This window comes from Diospyros lotus, chromosome 15 (genome assembly GCF_014633365.1).
Source record: "Diospyros lotus cultivar Yz01 chromosome 15, ASM1463336v1, whole genome shotgun sequence".
In the NCBI taxonomy this organism is placed as follows: Eukaryota; Viridiplantae; Streptophyta; class Magnoliopsida; order Ericales; family Ebenaceae; genus Diospyros; species Diospyros lotus.
The window spans coordinates 33,911,884-33,929,311 of NC_068352.1; the positions used below are offsets into that span (position 1 = coordinate 33,911,884).

At 39.1% G+C, this 17,428-nt stretch overlaps 2 protein-coding genes across 3 annotated transcripts; one reads left to right on the top strand and one right to left on the bottom strand.

The window, feature by feature from the left end:
* Nucleotides 1-1,281: 1,281 nt before the first annotated feature.
* Nucleotides 1,282-13,220, top strand: LOC127792190 (ultraviolet-B receptor UVR8). 2 transcript variants are annotated; one of them, XM_052322596.1, is made up of 6 exons: nt 1,282-2,551; nt 3,085-3,288; nt 3,811-3,921; nt 10,785-11,153; nt 11,259-11,366; nt 12,408-13,220. In XM_052322596.1, the coding sequence occupies exons 1-6, from the start codon at nt 2,213-2,215 to the stop codon at nt 12,747-12,749; spliced, it is 1,473 nt and encodes a 490-aa protein (XP_052178556.1). In that variant the 5' UTR covers nt 1,282-2,212; the 3' UTR covers nt 12,750-13,220. The 2 variants fall into 2 exon arrangements, with proteins under 2 accessions (XP_052178556.1, XP_052178555.1); XM_052322595.1 differs by having other exon boundaries at nt 1,283-2,551; nt 3,079-3,288; nt 12,408-13,216.
* A 502-nt stretch (nt 13,221-13,722) lies between these two features.
* On the bottom strand, nt 13,723-16,171 carry LOC127791356 (CBS domain-containing protein CBSX5-like). Its single transcript, XM_052321173.1, has 2 exons — nt 15,715-16,171; nt 13,723-15,046 (listed from the first exon to the last, which is right to left on the bottom strand). The coding sequence occupies exons 1-2, from the start codon at nt 16,032-16,034 to the stop codon at nt 14,209-14,211; spliced, it is 1,158 nt and encodes a 385-aa protein (XP_052177133.1). The 5' UTR covers nt 16,035-16,171; the 3' UTR covers nt 13,723-14,208.
* Nucleotides 16,172-17,428: the final 1,257 nt, after the last annotated feature.

Below are 17,428 nucleotides of genomic sequence, written 5' to 3' on the forward strand. Positions count from 1 at the left end.
TAACTTGTATTCATTAGTATTTAGGTGTGTATTGAGTAATTTTTGTTTAACACTATAAGTTTAATCTCTGTTTACAAAACGAAAGTCAATTATATTGTCTTATCATCAAATTAATGGGGCCAAACTCATTAATGACTTCTTTTTGTTACACTATAAGAGTGTGTTTGATTATATACATTTATTATAAAAAATATGTAATTATTATACATTTTTTATGAAAAACAATCAAACACTCTTAACTTTTCTATAAAAAAATGTGTATGGTACAAGCATTTAAAACTTATTTCCATAGAATTTATTTTCCAATGGGGTGAGATGGTTTTTATTTTTTAGTCAATATTACATAGAATTAAATTATAGGTAATGTAATCAAACATACCCTAAGTTTAATAACTTCATTCTTTTTTTTTTTTTTTACGACGCTAGTTAAACTTTTCGTTGCTTCAATTATATTTTTAGACATATATTTTTGAATTAATTTAACTTATATGCTTTGCCAATTTTTTTTTGGTAACTTGAATGTTTTTTTATTTTGATTATACTCATATATCTATATTTTTTAGTTAATTTAACATTTGTGTTAAATTGATTAAAAAATACAGGTACATAAGTATAATTAAAACAAAAAAAAAATAATAATTTGTTATATTTAAAAAAATCAAAATATAAGGATTAAATTGAATCGAAAATATAAATATAAAGATATAATCGAAACAACGAAAAATTCAAGTGTGATCATACGAAAAAAATACAAAAGTATATAAAAAAATATATAGATTTGGTCTAATTCAAGAACATTTAAATGGTTTGATTTCTAGCATTGATGGTTTAATTTAACATGTAAAATTTATGGATATGGATGGGAGAGATGAATTCTTCTGCGCATATCATAATTTACTTAAACGTTAATGATTTAATTTAACACATAAAATATATTGACGTGAATGAGATAAATGAATTTTGATGTATATCATAATTTATTTAAATATTGATGGTTTAATTTAATATAAAATAATTCATTTAACTAATGAGAGAGATGAATTCTCATACATGTTATAATTCAGATTCAGTTAATTGAGATATTTTTAAAGGGTATTTTGTTTGATCAAATAGGTAGGGAGAGGCGGAGAGAAATGGTTCCAACTTACTAAATCTTTGTGACGAAAGGTTTTGGTATGTTATATTTTGTCTACAAATACATATACATATTATATTGGTGCTTACGTGGCAAGACAGTAGCACTCCAAGCGTCAGAAGGTACGGGTCAACGGCCAAGAACAAACGACATTTCGCATCCACCACGAAGAACCCTAAGCCTTGCCTTGGCAGTGGCCAGTTAGTTAGTTCCCGAAATTTAATGAAATCTCAAGCAGAAGGATTCCTTCTTTTGTGCTCTCTGCCAGCTCTCTCTCTCTTCTTTCTAGAAAGATAGAGAAAGCAGGGGAAGAGAGAAAGACGGTGACTGTGTGGAAATGTCGCCATAAAGCAAGCTGGGTGCCCTACTCTTTTGCTTTTGTTCTCTCTCTCCCATTCCCACCCCCAAAGTTGGAAAATTTGTCACCAAGCACTATCCTTTTTCTTTCTTTTCCTCAATTATTACTCTACAAGTTTAGTTACTCGCACTGGTGTTTGGCATTTTCATTTGTTTTTGTCGGCGAAACCGGCACCGAAAAGCTTTCGCGAGTCGCTCTCCTCTTTTGGGTATGATTCCACCACCAACATGCTTTTCTCTTGCTATGCAGAATATATTCCCCTATTCTGATCTCGAAACCCCACATTTCTGTGGCTCCCAATGTTCGATCGTGTCCGATTTTGAAGTCATTTGGGTTTGGGAATCATACTCTCCGGGTAGCCAACAGAAGAATTGGTCTTCGATTTGCAGGCGCTAGTTTGAAACTCCCTTTTCTTAACGCAGTTTTTAGCTGTGATTTGTCCCTTCTGATGTTTTGTTTCGAAACACTGTTTCAATTGCCTGTGATTTTTTCAGCTAGACCCCCTTTCTTGTATTCAATTTCTTGTAATTTCCTGTATTCAGATGCTTTTTTCATTTGTTGTGTCAATTGTCTCCGATTTCGCCTAAAAATTTGACATTTGGCAATTGAATCGAACTGTCTCGGTAAGGTTCGCTTTTCTCTGAAACACTATTTCAAGGAGGATTCTGAGGAGGAAATAAACAGCACCCATTTGCGATTTTCCCTTAATTTGGTCACAAATGTCAGATCGATTAAGGCCTGCTCCAATGGAGGACTTGCCCTCGCATTTGATTCTTGAAATACTGAGCTCAGGTCGTTTGAGCGCGGTTGATCTGGTGTCTTTGGAGCTGACTTCCCGGACTTTTAGGGGAACTCACGGCTTGTTCCCACAAAAGTTCCGATCTTTGGTGGACTTTGCCGCGTTTCAGAGTTGTGAATTCCATCCAATATATGCGTCTATGGGTCCAAATGCTCGCAAGGAGCTTTATGATCGGTGCAGTGGCAACTGGAAGCGGGTTTTGAGGTTCTTGCAATCGGTGCAGCAGTCCTCCAACATTGTTGAGACCTCAGCAGGCAATGTACTGTTTCTTTGATGCTATTGTTTAGTTTTAATAATTCAAATTATGCAATGGATAGATTCTGTACAGGGTTTGCACCTCTTGACAATTCTGCTTATATTTATATATTCTTACTTAACACCCCCCCCCCCCCAAAAAAAAAAAAGAAAAAAAAAAAAAATTATCAAAATTCTAGAAGTGGGGTTCCATGATTTCTGAGTTTGTCATTCTCCTGTAATGTATATACTATGCATACTCTGTGCTGTTATTCTATATGTATTTACTTAACAAATTGCAGCTCTGGTAATCATAAAGTCTCTAGAGACAGTGGAAACTGACCTGTAAACATTGTTGCATTCATGTTCTGGTGATGTTTTCACCAAATGTAACCATAACTAATATTTTGTAATTTGTAAAACTAGCAAAGGGAGAATTGCTGGTGATATTTCCTTGAAATGCATTAGAGTGCAACTTGTTTTTGGTAATTAACTGCTAGTTGATTCCCCTTCATCATTTACTTGTTATTAATGGTTAGATGTTATCAACAGATGCAGATTAGAACGGGCAAGTATCACACATTGCTCATCAACAAGTCATCAGTGTATTCTTGTGGTTCCAGTTTGTGTGGTGTTCTTGGTCATGGGCCTGAAACAACCCAATGTGTGGCATTTACCAGGATTAGTTTCCCATCTACTGCACATGTGGCCCATGTCTCGGCCTCCCACAATCATGCTGCTTTTGTCATGCAATCTGGAGAGGTTTGGGACACTTTATCCATCTCTTGTTATTCTAACTGAACGTGTTGTTTGCTAATATCCAAGAACAATCCTTTCAGCATATGAATATCTGTTGGTTTCCAAAGTTAATATTAGAGAAGCAAATTTACTACAGTCATAGACAGGGTTGTGATATCTTCACATGAACAGTTTATAGTATAGGAGTAGTAGGTCTCCTTTGGGGCAACTTGCTTTTGACAGTAGTAGTGAAAGTGTAACTATTTGTGAAGTTGCCTTGCTTTGCATGATTTGTTTAATGTAGCAAGAACAATTTTCTTTTTCCATCCAGAACAGTAGAAATAGACTTCTCCAAAATAATTTGCAGTGAATAGATCATCTGAGCTATACAGACAGCCTGAATGCATGAAAATAATATGATGCATACTCCTTTCTCAGAGCTCTTTGCTGCATAACATAACATATCAATAGAGAAGTACTTAAAAAGAAAATTTTAGCGAAGTGGCTGTGGTGATTATTTGGCATAATTTCCTATTACTGTTGCAGGTTTTTACGTGTGGAGGTAATTCATCATTTTGTTGTGGACATAGAGATACAGGTCGTCCAATATTCAGGCCCAGACTTGTGGAAGCATTAAATGGAATCGCTTGCAAGCAGGTAGACTGCATGGTTGTGTGGTTACCTTTATCTATATATTAATGAACTATTTTTTATCAGTTTTATTTTAAATTAGTAGAGTCATATCATATCAAGTAGCAGAGTCATATCATAGGATTCTAAGGTATGAATTTATATCTTCTAATGCTTAAATTTCTACCTTAGATAGCAAAGTGGTAAAATTCAACGAACTGGTAATCCTGGCTCAGACTTGCCACTATGTTTTATGTTGAAAAGAAAGTACTGTGTTAATTGCATGCTTCCTGTTTTTGGTAACTACAGGATTTTGACAATCCATCGTCTCTGGACACCTGTGTGATTTCCTTTTATCTAAAAGATGTTCTTAAAGTAGCAATCAAGGTTTAATAGTTTGGTGACTCATGTTTGTTCTTATGTCTCTGTTCATTTGCCTGCTATGGTGTTTCAGAGCGTAATTGAATATTGAGTTACTTTAGCTTCAACAAAGAGGTACATTGCCTTCAGCAACAGCTTCCCATTCTTTACTTCCTAACTATAGCTTATTAGGGGAAAGCTGTTGTTGTCCTCAATTTTAGCAGTTGTTTTCATCCTTGGCTAGGTTGTCTTGCAATCTGAGAACTTTGTTTACAAGGTAATGCCGGTGACATTTGCAGTTATTTCTTCTATTTTCAATCTTCCCTTCTCCAAGAAAGTAGACGCTAGATCATATGCTTGGCAGGACTTTTCATTCTTTCTCCCTCTTTCTTTTCTCCTCACCCCACTTTCATGAGCACTACAGAGGTGGTCAGATTCAGACATTTTGCTTATCCTGTAATTTTAATTTATTTAGAACTTTTAGTTTTAGATATTTTCATTCTTTTCTGCAGTTTATCTTTCTTTTATGTTCTTCTCCGCCTCTGTTTTCTTTCTCTACTGGTTTTAATGTCTCTCCCTCATATTTCTTCTTCTTATCTTCTTTGACTTTCCTGCCCTTATCAAGTGAGTTTCTTGTCACTCTTTTTGGATCCTGAGCTTATGCTTCTGATAGTGCTTTATCTTATAATATGGTTGAGAATAAAGTTTACTTCTAGATGGTTGATTAATGATAAAATATAAATTCTGCACATGCCCTTAATAGAGTTTGCCTAATGAAGCTTTATCTCAACGGAGGTATGTGGTATGTGATATGTGGATGGGGGGTTAAGTAAGTTGGCCATGTTAACAACAACAACATATCCAGCCTTTATCCCACTATGTGGGGTCGGCTACATGAATTCTAGACTTCTATGTATTTCTATCTTTTGTCATATCCTCATTTAGATCCATATATTTCATATCAAATTTTAATGTCTCTCCCAAAGTCTTCTTGGGTCTACCTCTACCTCTTTTTGTGACTAATTGTTCCATTTCATCAACTCTCCTCATAGGAGCGTCTCTTAGTCTCCTTCTCACACGACCAAACCATCTTAGTCTAGTCTCTCTCATCTTCTCCTTGATTGGCACTACTCCTACCTTATTACGAATAACTTCATTTTTAATTTTATCCTTTTTTGTATGTCCGCACATCCATCTTAACATCCTCATCTCCGCTACACTCGTCTTTTGCTCATGCTGGTATTTGACTGCCCAACATTCTGAGCCATACAACAAGACTGGTCTTATAGCTGTCCTATAGAATTTTCCTTTCAATTTTAATGGGATTTTACCATCACGTAACACCCCCGATGCATTTCTCCATTTTAGCCAACCTGCCTTAATTCTATGTGCGACATCCTCGTGGATTTCTCCATCTTTTTGAATCACTGATCCCAAATATCGAAAATGGTCTTTTCTTTGTAAGATTTGGTCTTCTAATTTTATTATAACATCATCCACTCTTGCATTTTTACTAAATTTGCATTCCATATATTCTGTTTTCTTTCTACTTAATTTAAATCCCTTAGATTCTAAATTGTTTCTCCACAACTCAAGCTTAGTGTTCACTCATTCTTTTGTTTCATCCACCAACACTATGTCGTCTGCAAATAGCATACACCATGGCACATCTTTCTGAATATCTTTAGTGAGTTCATCCATTACTAGGGCAAATAAGTATGGGCTTAGTGTAGAACCTTGATGCAGTCCTATTGTAGTTGTAAATGGTTCAATATCCCCTTCGCATGTTCTGACCCTTTTCTCTACGCCATGATACATGTCCTTAAGGGCTTGTATATAGGCTATTTTGACTCCTTTCTTCTCTAAAACCCTCCATAATACTTCTCTAGGGACCCTATCATAGGCCTTTTCTAGATCTATAAACACCATATGTAGGTCCTTCTAATGATCTCGATACCTTTCCATTAGACGCCTCAGTAAATATATAGCTTCCATTGTTGACTTACCAGGCATGAAACCAAACTGATTTTCTGACACCTTTGTTTCTTGTCTGAGCCTCTGCTCTATTACTCTCTCCCAGAGTTTCATGGTATGACTCATTAACTTAATTCCTCTATAATTTTCACAGTTTTGAACATCTCCTTTGTTCTTGTATATAGGAACCAAAGTACTCTTCCTCCACTCATCTGGCATCTTTTTTGATTTAAGGATGGCGTTAAATAGTTGCGTTAGCCAGGAGATGCCCTCTTCTCCCATGCATTTCCATGCTTCTATTGGTATATTATCTGGTCCCACTACCTATGATTTTTCATCTTTTTTAATGCTTGCCTTATTTCATTTGAACTTATGCGTCGATAGAATGTATAGCTCACATTCCCTTCGGAGTTACTAAGATGTCCCAACCTAACTCTTGTGTCACCACCATCATTGAATAATTTTGTGAAATACTCCTTCCATCTCTCCTTAATCACTCCCTCATTTACTAAAACATTTTGATTGTCATCTTTTATGCATTTCACTTGATTTAAATCCCGTGTTTTTCTTTCTCTTGCTTTAGCTAATTTATATATATCTCTTTCTCCATCTTTTGTATCAAGTCGTTTATATAGATTCTCATATGCTTTTGACCTTGCTTTACTAACAGCTCTTTTTGCTGCCTTTTTTGCTTCTTTATAATTTTTTTGATTTTCTTCATTGTTGCATTGATATACCGCCTTATAGCAAGTTTTTTTATTTTTAATTTTCAATCGTACCTCTTTATTCCACCACCAAGACTCCTTAAGGTTAGGGGCTCTACCATTTGTCTCTCCAAGGACTACCTTTGCCGTGCTTCTCAGAGCATTAGCCATTTCTTTCCACATTTGGTTTGTTTGTCTTTCTCCATTCCATTCTCTTCTACCCCTTAATTTTTCTTTGAAGATTAGTTATTTCTCCCCTTTTAAATTCCACCACCTGATTCTTAGATTTTGTTTTATGTGATTTTTTCTCTTCCAATTTCTTACTTGGACGTCAAGTACTAGAAGTCTATGTTGAGTAGTCAAACACTCTCCCGGTATCACCTTACAATTCCTACAACATAACCGATCCTCTTGTCTCATGAGGAAGTAATCTATTTGGGTGCTTGAGGTGATATTTTTATATGTGATTAAGTGTTCGTCTCGTTTTTTGAACCTAGTATTGGTTATAATGAGCCCATATGCCATAGCAAAATCTAGGATAGATTTACCCTCATTATTAATTTCCCTGAATCCATACCCTCCATGTACCTCTCTATATCCGTTTCCGTCTCTACCCACGTGCCCATTTAAGTCACCTCCTATAATCACTTTCTCTCCTCTTGGTATCATTTGTATGAGTCCCTCTAGGTCCTCCCAGAATTTTGCTTTTATCTCATCACCTAACCCCGCTTGTGGTGCATATGTACTAAAGATATTCATAGTCATTCTTCCTAGACTAATCTTTATCATAATAATTCTATCCCCTATTCTCTTTACATCCACTACCTCATCTATTAAGCTTTTATCCATAATAATCCCCACTCCATTTTTCGCTCGATCAGTTCCTGTGTACCATATTTTATATCCAGCTTCTGATAAAGTTTTTGCTTTTTCCCTACCCATCTCGTCTCTTGAAGGCACATAATATTAATTTTTCTCCTAATCATCACATCCACCACTTCCATAGCTTTGCTTGTTAATGTTTCTATGTTCCATGACCCAATCCTTAATCTATGATTTTGTTTTTGGCCTTGACTTTGGATTTGATTTTGTTTTTGGCCTTGACTTTGAATTTGATTTTGATTTTGGTTTTGATTTTGATTTTGGTTTTGATTTTGATTTTAATTTTGGACTAGCTTCTTTACCCACATCCGTCCAAGCAAATGCGGGAACCCTTGCTCATTTATCACTACATCCGGGCGCCGATGCAGCGGCCCTAGCTCACTTGTCACTACACGGGGGCAGTATAGCGGTTCGCTATGAAGGGTTATGCCCACGCCCAAACGATTTTTCATAATTTGTCTAGAGTTCATGTTTTGGATCCGACTAAGTTTTACGTTGGCTGTCGGCTACCTAAGTTGGCCATGTTCTGTTGCATTATTGTGACTCAACCTCAAAGTTCAGATATGGTGATTGATCTTGTGGTCCGTGTTAGACATAGAATTTAATATTGCTCTTGTTATTAAAGCATGTTGATTATTGTAGGTGGATGGAGCTGAATAAGCTTTTTGGTTAGATCCTTCCAGTAAGCACGGTGTGTGTCTGAACCATTATGGTTTGGCTGGCTGAGAGCAAAAGCAACCTTTAGAAGAGATATAGCAGGAGTATTGAAAGTTTAAAGTTTCAAGATGGGGGGGAGTATTTCTTGGAGATGAAGGTCCATGAAACTTTTAGGATGCCAACTTACATTTATGTACAAATTGCACATGCTTGGGAGAACAGTAGAACACAATAGTCTTCAACTTTGGCTTGGCATGTTATTAGTGTTGCCAACTCAATTGGTATTGTCACCAACGATTGAGAAGCTTGGGTTGCAGAGTTGTTGGGGTTTCTATACGACATTTTGAATGCATCACGTGTCCTTGTCTTGATAGTAGTTGTCTTTTAATGGATTTCTCTCTCTGGTCCATTTATGTGCCATTCAACAAGAGCAAAATGAGAATTTGTGCAGATTCTCGATTTTATCTTCCAAGTTCATAACCATAGGGTCTTGCATGAGGTTCATAAAGTAAGCTCTTGCTCCCCATGATTACCACTCCAACCTAGAGGTTTTCTCTAGGCTCTTGCTTTAGGAATTGGTTGGGATTGCAAGTCTTAGGGTCTGAGATTGGGTTCAAAGAAGTATGGTTGATGTGAGAATCTCTCAGCCACAATTTGGGAAAAGACCTAGCATAATGATTAGCTAAAATTAGTTTGGGTGGATAGAGAGAACACAGGAAACTGAGCATTCCCTACTTGCTTCTTTGAGATTGCCCTCAAGTGATATGTTTGGATCTAATTTGATGCAGGGATGTCTTAAAAGGGTGTCAATTTTAGCAGGGTTAACAACCCCACTATGACTACTTTTGGTGGAATCACCACCTTGAGAGGTCACCCCAAGGAACGAAACATGTGCGCTCTAGGAATCCTTAACTAGAGAAGAGATAACAAGGAAAATCTTGTGTTTATAATACTCAAATATATTCTCAAAAGGTGTTGTGTACTACTAACACAAAGTGGTGTTCCAAATGGAGTGTTGCTTTCTTTCCATCCAATGCAGAATTCAACTTAAATATAGTATTCATAGAAAAAAAAACACTACTGTATTTCTTCAATGTGGGATTCTCTATACTTTCTTCATCATTCTTTCTTGGTTGGAGAAGACTCGCCATTGAGTCTTGAGCAAATTCTCCTTTTTCATCTTTATGATATGAATAGAGATCAGCAACATTAGAAGTAACAGAAATACCATATTCTCCAGGAAGTGCAATTTTATAGGCATTATTGTTGATATGTTCCAAAGACACGAGAAGGTCCATCTACCAGCAGAGAAAGTTTAGAACGGGCACCTTTAGGAAACTGTTCATTCCTCAAATAGTTCCATGCTAAATCTCCCTTTTCAAACCTTCGCAGCCTCTTGTGCTTGTTTGCTTGCTTTAGGTATCTTGCTGTAGAAGGATTCCTAGAGTGCGACTGTGCTGTATCCTTGAGGTGGCCTCTCAAGGTGATGATCAAGAAATCATTCCTTCCTCGATGATGAATCATAGAGAATCCCCCATTGAAGAAATATAATAGTCTTCTTTTCCCCATTGGAGTACTACATTTAAGTTAAATTCCATATTGGACTGAGACAAAGCAACACTCCATTTGGAGCACTATATGAACCCCCTTGGGCTAGTTATAAGCGACACCTTTTGAGAATATCTTTGTGTATTATAAATACAAGGTTTTTCTTGTTATCTCTTCTCTAGTTGATGATTCCTAGAGTGCAAGTGTTTTGTATCCTTGAGGTGGCCTCTCAAGGTGGTGATTTTGGTCAAAAGTAGTTGTAGTTTTAGCAGTAGTGGGGTTAAGATGCCCCTATGTCACAATTGTAATGCATGTTGTTCTCAAATTGCAGAGCTTGATCTTTAGAAGGGAGAACCAAGAGGATAAAACAACAGGTGGACTTCATTTGACTTTTGCATCATGTTACTAACTGTGGTAACAGTGAAAAATTCCTATATTTTCTTGTGAGAAATATTGTGAACTGCATGGTATTGGACTTATATTCTCCAACTTAATACCCTGAAATCTGAATCCACTTAGCAGTTACATGTCCATTCGTCCAATACTGAAGCAAAATGTATATTTTGTCTTCTTTTTCCTTTATCTCTCTATGGGTTTTGTTTAGTAAAACCTATCTTTTGTTATTTATTTCTCCCCCTCCCCCCCCCTCTTTCCCAGGGCACCTTTTTGTTTTTTTTTTCTTTCTCTGGTATATTATGAGAAAAATATACTTGTCCTCTTGTAATAGTTTCATTTCTTTAATTTAAAACATGGAACTGTTTTCAGGTTGCTGCAGGGCTTAATTTTACCATGTTCCTCACAAGACAAGGCCATGTCTACACATGTGGAATGAATGCACAGGGACAGCTTGGCCATGGTGACACCCTTGATAGGCCGACACCCACAATTGTAGAATTTCTTGAGAGCATTGGATCTGTAGTTCAGATTGCTGCTGGTCCAAGTTATGCCTTGGCTGTCATGAATGATGGGACAGTCCACTCATTTGGGTCTGGTACCAATTTCTGCCTTGGCCATGGAGAGCAACACAATGAGCTACAGCCACGTGCAATCCACTCATTTAGAAGAAAGTGTATCCACATTATTCGTGTCTCTGCTGGCGATGAGCATGTTGTTGCACTTGATTCTAGTGGATTTGTAAGTCTTCCAACTAAAAGTGAATGTGACATTTCCTGTTAATGTATGTGGTATGGACATACAGTGTATACTTTGTCAATAGTTATGCGTTACTTGATGACTCAGGTGTATACTTGGGGCAAAGGCTACTGTGGTGCATTGGGCCATGGAGATGAGATTGACAAGACTACTCCAGAACTCTTGAATGGTCTAAAGGGCCATGTTGCTGTGCAGGTTTGACTCATTACTTCAGACAATCTAAATCCTATTTATATCTTACTAAGAAGATTCTATTCATAGGAGATAAAGCTAGATTTCTCTACATCTCCATTTAAGAGGACATGATCTCTATAGCATTTACCTTTTCCACCTTGATATAAATACAACACCAAGCCTTAATTTCACTAGGTGAGATTGACTACATGGATTCTAGCTTTTTAACCATTGGCGTCCTTGACCATATCTTTTGTAAGGTCATTATAGTGTGATGCCTAAGAGTTTCCCATCAAGGTTTTTTTTTATTCTCCTCCACCTCTTTTATAAGCTCTGCTTTAGTGTGTGTGTGTGATACAAGTGTGAATTCCTTTTGTTTTAATCTTCTTCAAGATAATGCAATCGACTGGCTTGCAAGGAAAAATTACTAATTATGTTGAATTTTCAATTTAGTTGGCATTGGCCTGTGGTAGAGCCTATGGATGTATGGTCCAAAGTTTAAAGAGAGAAATATTAGTAGAAAAACTAGACTTATTCTTCTTTCTCAAATTAGTTTATAGGAGTACTACCATACAGCCTGTGATCCCTACTCTCATCCTATTCAATACATTTCATGCTTTCCCATATATTTGCCGTGGATAGTTTGAAATTGGCCTCTAGTTAATTTGTAGCAAAGGTTGCATTGTCAATGTTCGCATCCTCATTTGAGCTTCTCACAAGGATTGGAGTGTTTTCCGTTGTGGTTGAACTCTTGGCCAGCAAGAATCATGTCCATCCATGGTATTTGTCTTGTGATTTTTTGTTTTGCCTCTCTGCCTTCCGTTCACAACCCCAAAATTTTAAATGGCGGCCGAAATGTCAAACATACTGTCGTATTGTGGGTGATATCCTTTTGTTTTCCTTGTGGATGATGGGTTTCCGTTGTAGTTATTGCATTATGTTGCTAAATGACAAGTCTTATCAGTTATTCTATTTGAGGCCCAAAATTCATTTGGATTGGATTATCTGTTCTCTGGGGATTGCGTGGCATCATTTACATTTATGCTTTTATGCCTTTTGTAGGTTTGTGCAAGTAAGAGGAAAACCTTTGTGCTGGTGGATGATGGTTCTGTTTATGGCTTTGGATGGATGGGTTTTGGTAGCCTTGGATTTCCCGACAGGGGCGCATCTGACAAAATCACTAGGCCTCGAGTCTTGGAAAGCTTAAAATCTCATCATATTTCACAAGTAAGCACGGGCCTCTACCACACTGTTGTAGTCACTAACCAGGGGCGAATCTTTGGATTTGGAGATAATGAAAGAGCACAACTTGGGCACGATACTTTGAGGGGATGCCTCGAACCAACTGAAATTTTTATTCAGGAAATGGAGAGTGATGCGGGGCTTGTAACAAAAAGTGGTTGACTTGGATGTCCTGCCAGCTAGCTCGAGGGGGAGTGCAGGTGGACACTGTTTGATGATGATTATTATTATTATTATTATTTTTCTAATCTGTTAACACCACCAGTGTCATAATAAGAAAATTCTGTTTCTAGATTTTGATTTTGAATTTCAGTCGAAGCCTTTGTTGTATTACCATTACAGAGTTGAACGTGCATTCTGTAGTAGTTTCGTTTTCTTCAACACAACATGTTGTTTTCCATGATGGTCCAGAAATGTATAGGTTAGGAACCAGCTTCCATGGCCACGTTCCTGAACTGAAAGCTAGAAATGCTGCTTGCTGCTGCTGTTCTGTTGGTCCTTTAAAAGCGATGCCCTGCCATCTGCCTAACCTTGTCATGCATAGAGATGGATACATAGTTGACAATCTTCACCTAGTCATAATACAGCCTTCCCTCACAAAGAGGGAGGCCCTGAATTCAATTCTCTGTGCTTGTTATTATTCTTAGTCTCTATAATAATAATGTATTATACCTTAAATGAATCAGTATGCGGGGGCGAGCAGTCAACATCCACCTTCCGAAGGGGGAAAAAAAGAGCCTCGTGTCCACATCATGTCCAATTTCTATTCCAAAAGTGAAAGCACAAGCACAACACGTTAACTAGCAAGTGGCAATTTGCTTTATCTTCTTCGATCGCACTTTTAAATGGACCGACGATAAAGCCCCACTCTCTCTCAATGCTGGCCTGACGATGAAGGGTTAATTAATTAATCTTTAAACGTTTTAGTATTTGGTGGTGAATGTTTTCTTTTTCTTTTTCCTCAGCAAATGATGAAGCTCTACCATCCGGAGTCTACCCTGATTGGTCTGGTCTGGGTAGTGGGACTTTGATTGAGATCATGTACCATTCATCCCCCGTCCCCTACATCAACAGAGAGAGAGAGAGAGAGAGAGAGAGAGAGAGCTGGAAAACAACTTGCTTGCACTTAAAGAGGTAAAACTGGCAACTTCTGGGAGATACTGGTACTAATAATAATGGCTAATGGGTGGGGTTGTTTCATCATTATGCTTTTGCAAGTTTGATCGGACAAAGAAGGGAAAGAAATGGACCAGCCAGCCAGCACCGATAAACCACATTATCTCAAATCTTAAAAAGCACAAACATAAAAGTTGAAAGTAAAGAAAAAGAGAAGAGGATGATGTGATTCATCGCTTTGCTCTTATTGAATGAAGAAACCTTTAAAGGTTACACATATTAAACAGCCAAAAGAGCCGAATCAGCAGTAAAGCCTCAGGATCCAAACTCACACCAAAACGAAAGACCAAACAGAAAAAAGCAGCAAAGCAGCTGCTGCTGGCAGTATCCACAACACCCTCCCCTCCCCACTTTTTCTTCTTCCCCTCCAGTCTTCTAATCTTCCTTCCCTACCTACTCGAACAGAGTGGACCGGATTGGATCAGACCGGACGACTATGGTGTTTTCAGGCCAAGGAATGTAAATGTTGGCGAAACACTTTCAACATGTTAGAAAATGTAACGATTCCAGCCAAGCTACAATCCTCTTCAATGACCCAAACGTAATTCACCCGGTGAGCAATCGCTTGAATCATCACGGCCACCAAAGAACTCCCTGAATGGCAAACTATCGCCTCTGCTCTCCTCACCATCCTCGCCGAATAGCTGCCCGACCGGTTGTACCTCCCCGATCTTCTTAATGGCGTATTAACCGATGACGAGTCATCGTCCGACGATGAAGATGAAGAATTGGACGGAGTTCCAGACGAGCAGATGGTAAATTCGTCCAATACACCTTCCAAGTTTTTCTCCTTCAACCGGGCCTCCACCACCCGGACAAGATCCTCCGGCGGCCCCCCGCAGTCAATGTAGGCCATTAGGTCGCCGGCCGAGAGGGTCCTAATGGCAGCTGCCACCGTCTCGTCGCAGCACGCGAGGGTGAACGGCGATATCTCCCCGATCAGAATCCCGTAATCGTCGACCACCGCCACTGAAGTTTGCCCCGTCAGGGACTGGGAGATGGCGGCGACGGCTGAGGAGGCCGGTGAGTGATACTCAACTGACAAGAACTCGGTGGTGATTAGGCCGAGGGCGTTAATGGACATGGAGGGGATGGGCGAGAATAGGCCGATTGAGCTCAGAAGGAATCGGATCACGTCTTCTTGTGTTAACCAACAGAATTCTCGACCATTGTGAGATGTGGAAGAATTTGAAGATTTTTGTTGTTTTCTTCTTGAGTTTGTCTTTATTGGTACCACAAGATTCTGAGCGCCTCCAAGGATAAGATCAATGGCTTCCAATAAACTGCAAAACAACAACAACGGAGCAGGTAAAGCTTTAATTATCTCTTATTTCCTGTCACCTTTCTTGCTTGGATCTATAATTCTTGTTATATCCAGTTCCAGGCCGAGAATGTTGGGAGTCCAGAATTTCCACTAATCAAGAACTAGACAAAACTAAAGAAAAGAAACAGACAGCGCAGAGAGCAGAATACATGGTGAAAATCCATACTTTTAACTCTTAGCATTCATGTCGAGTCAAAACATTCCATATCTCAACCCGATTCAAATCAATCTCAAAATGCTCCTAAATTGACTTTGATATTACTCCTAACACCGTTATCTCATCCTTGCTCAAAAAGTGGTTATTGGAGGAGAAGAGAATTGTGTGTTTACGGGAACAAATATTATATTGAAGACGACGTCGCTAATGAACTAGCGGTGTGGTGTGGAACAGCCAAACATTAATTGTGAATTAATATTGAAGCCGAAGATTTCCAGATCTAGGGGGTTTGATGAATCTCCTAATTCTCCACATTTACGCTGGTTCAAAAGGCGACAGGTTTATAGGCGAATGAGTTAGAAAGAGAAGCAAATTAACATTCATTAATTAAACAATCTGGAAACCGCCGAATGAACGCGTTTAGAATTGATTGAACAAAGCAACTGGATTCGCAAAGATTGAAGACAAACCTGGAGGATGGTTCGACGTGGCAGACCAGGCCGGGAAGTTTGGGCAGCAGCGCAGAAACAGGGGACTTGAGAGCGGTGGAGGGAGAGGAGAGGTTGTCGTCCTTGGAGAGGAAGCAGATAACGTCGACCATGGAAACCTTGCCGATGCAACGGCACTCTCCGGCGGAGTGGAGACAGGACCAGACGCTGATGCAGCCGTCGTCGGAGGATTTGAGGGCGGACAAGGCGGAGGCGAGGGAGGCGGAGGCGGAGAGAGACCTCAGCGGCGGCTTGCCGAGACAGAGGTCAGCTACCTCATAGTTGAGTAAGCGAACTGCCATACAAAGAGGAGAGAGCCCTAGAGAAAAGCCGAGAGCTCTGCGAGCCACTGAGTGACGACGGCGGATGGGGTGAGGATGGGAAGAGAGATAGATAGAGAGAGAGGGGAGGGGAGCTGGGAATTGTTCTTGTGGAAGGTCTCTGAGCCCGTATTTATAGAGGCGATTGAGAAGGCCCGGTGTCGGTTTGGGGTTTTTGGGGATTTCAAGAGTACGGTACTTTTGTTCTGTACCAGAGTGTGTGTGGGGGTGGGGCCTACCATCTCCCATTTAAGAAGGATGGGATGGGACATTCGGGGGGCTACAGCTGTAATTTCGGCAACCATTTAATATAAATGAGACAAGCGGCCGCGCGGGCTATTGGAATAATAATAAAATAAAAACTATAATAATTGGATTAAGATGCAACGAAAATTGTAGTTGTATTATATATATATATATACGGCATGTTCCGTGACAAATTGATAGACATATGGAACGGAAGAGCATGTTTATTTATTTATTTAGTTAAAAAAGTAATGAACAAATGGATATAATATATATATATATATTTTTGATGCTCTGCTCCTGCAAATATGGAAAATGGGGTGGGCGGATGGAGCCCTCACAACGAGATGTAAGACGGTACTCTCTCTCTCTCACATACTACTCAATCACAAATCACTTGATAAAAGAATATTAGTGTCGAAATTTGAAATTGATTGACTGTGATTTGTTGAGCCGTACTGATGTAGTAGATTTGAAAAGAAAGAGATGGAATGTTTGGTTTGACTTGTTGGTTTGCCGGCCCGTCCTTGCAAGGTACTCCGATACCCAAGTCAGTGAACGAGTAAGTTGATATGTAAGGTATTTGTTAGTGGGAAAAAAGAACATACACTAACTCTCAAAAGAGTTGGCCGATATATAGGAAGACATGTCTTCTTATACGCATGCAGATGATGGGATGGAATAGCCGGTGTTAGCGAGAACATACATGCAGCAGCAAGGCGTCAACAAGACCCTCATTAATGTGGATGAGATCTGTCATTAATGAGGATGAGATTTGAGGTGAACGCGCAGAAACCCAGACGTGACTGTAATGATGTTGTTGCAAAGAGGCCAGGATAGGACTAGTATGGGCTGAGAAGGCAGGCCTAAATGGTCCAGTTGGGACGACTCCTGACCCATTGGTATCTCGTGGCATACGTCCCTCCCGTCATTCGAGCTGATCGGCTGGGCCAACGAACTATAAGGGTCGCTAGGAGCTTGCTCGAAATGTAGCTGGGAGTTCGCTCGAATAAGTTGCTGAGTTAAAGGCATTACCGGGAGCTCGCTCAGCCCTATCATATGAGCTTGGACTCCAACGATGTGGGAGCTCGTGTCAATGAGCTCAGCTCGATGTCTACTGGATCTTAAGC

What these genes read in the sequence shown, in the direction of transcription:
- LOC127792190 (XM_052322595.1), top strand. Translation starts at nt 2,213, where the DNA reads ATGTCAGATCGATTAAGGCCTGCTCCAATGGAGGACTTGCCCTCGCAT. An exon ending in TTGTCATGCAATCTGGAGAG is followed by an intron (nt 3,289 to 3,810) that starts GTTTGGGACACT and finishes TTACTGTTGCAG; the next exon opens with GTTTTTACGTGTGGAGGTAA. An exon ending in CACTTGATTCTAGTGGATTT is followed by an intron (nt 11,154 to 11,258) that starts GTAAGTCTTCCA and finishes TTGATGACTCAG; the next exon opens with GTGTATACTTGGGGCAAAGG.
- LOC127791356 (XM_052321173.1), bottom strand. Translation starts at nt 16,034, where the DNA reads ATGGCAGTTCGCTTACTCAACTATGAGGTAGCTGACCTCTGTCTCGGC. An exon ending in CACGTCGAACCATCCTCCAG is followed by an intron (nt 15,047 to 15,714) that starts GTTTGTCTTCAA and finishes GTTGTTTTGCAG; the next exon opens with TTTATTGGAAGCCATTGATC.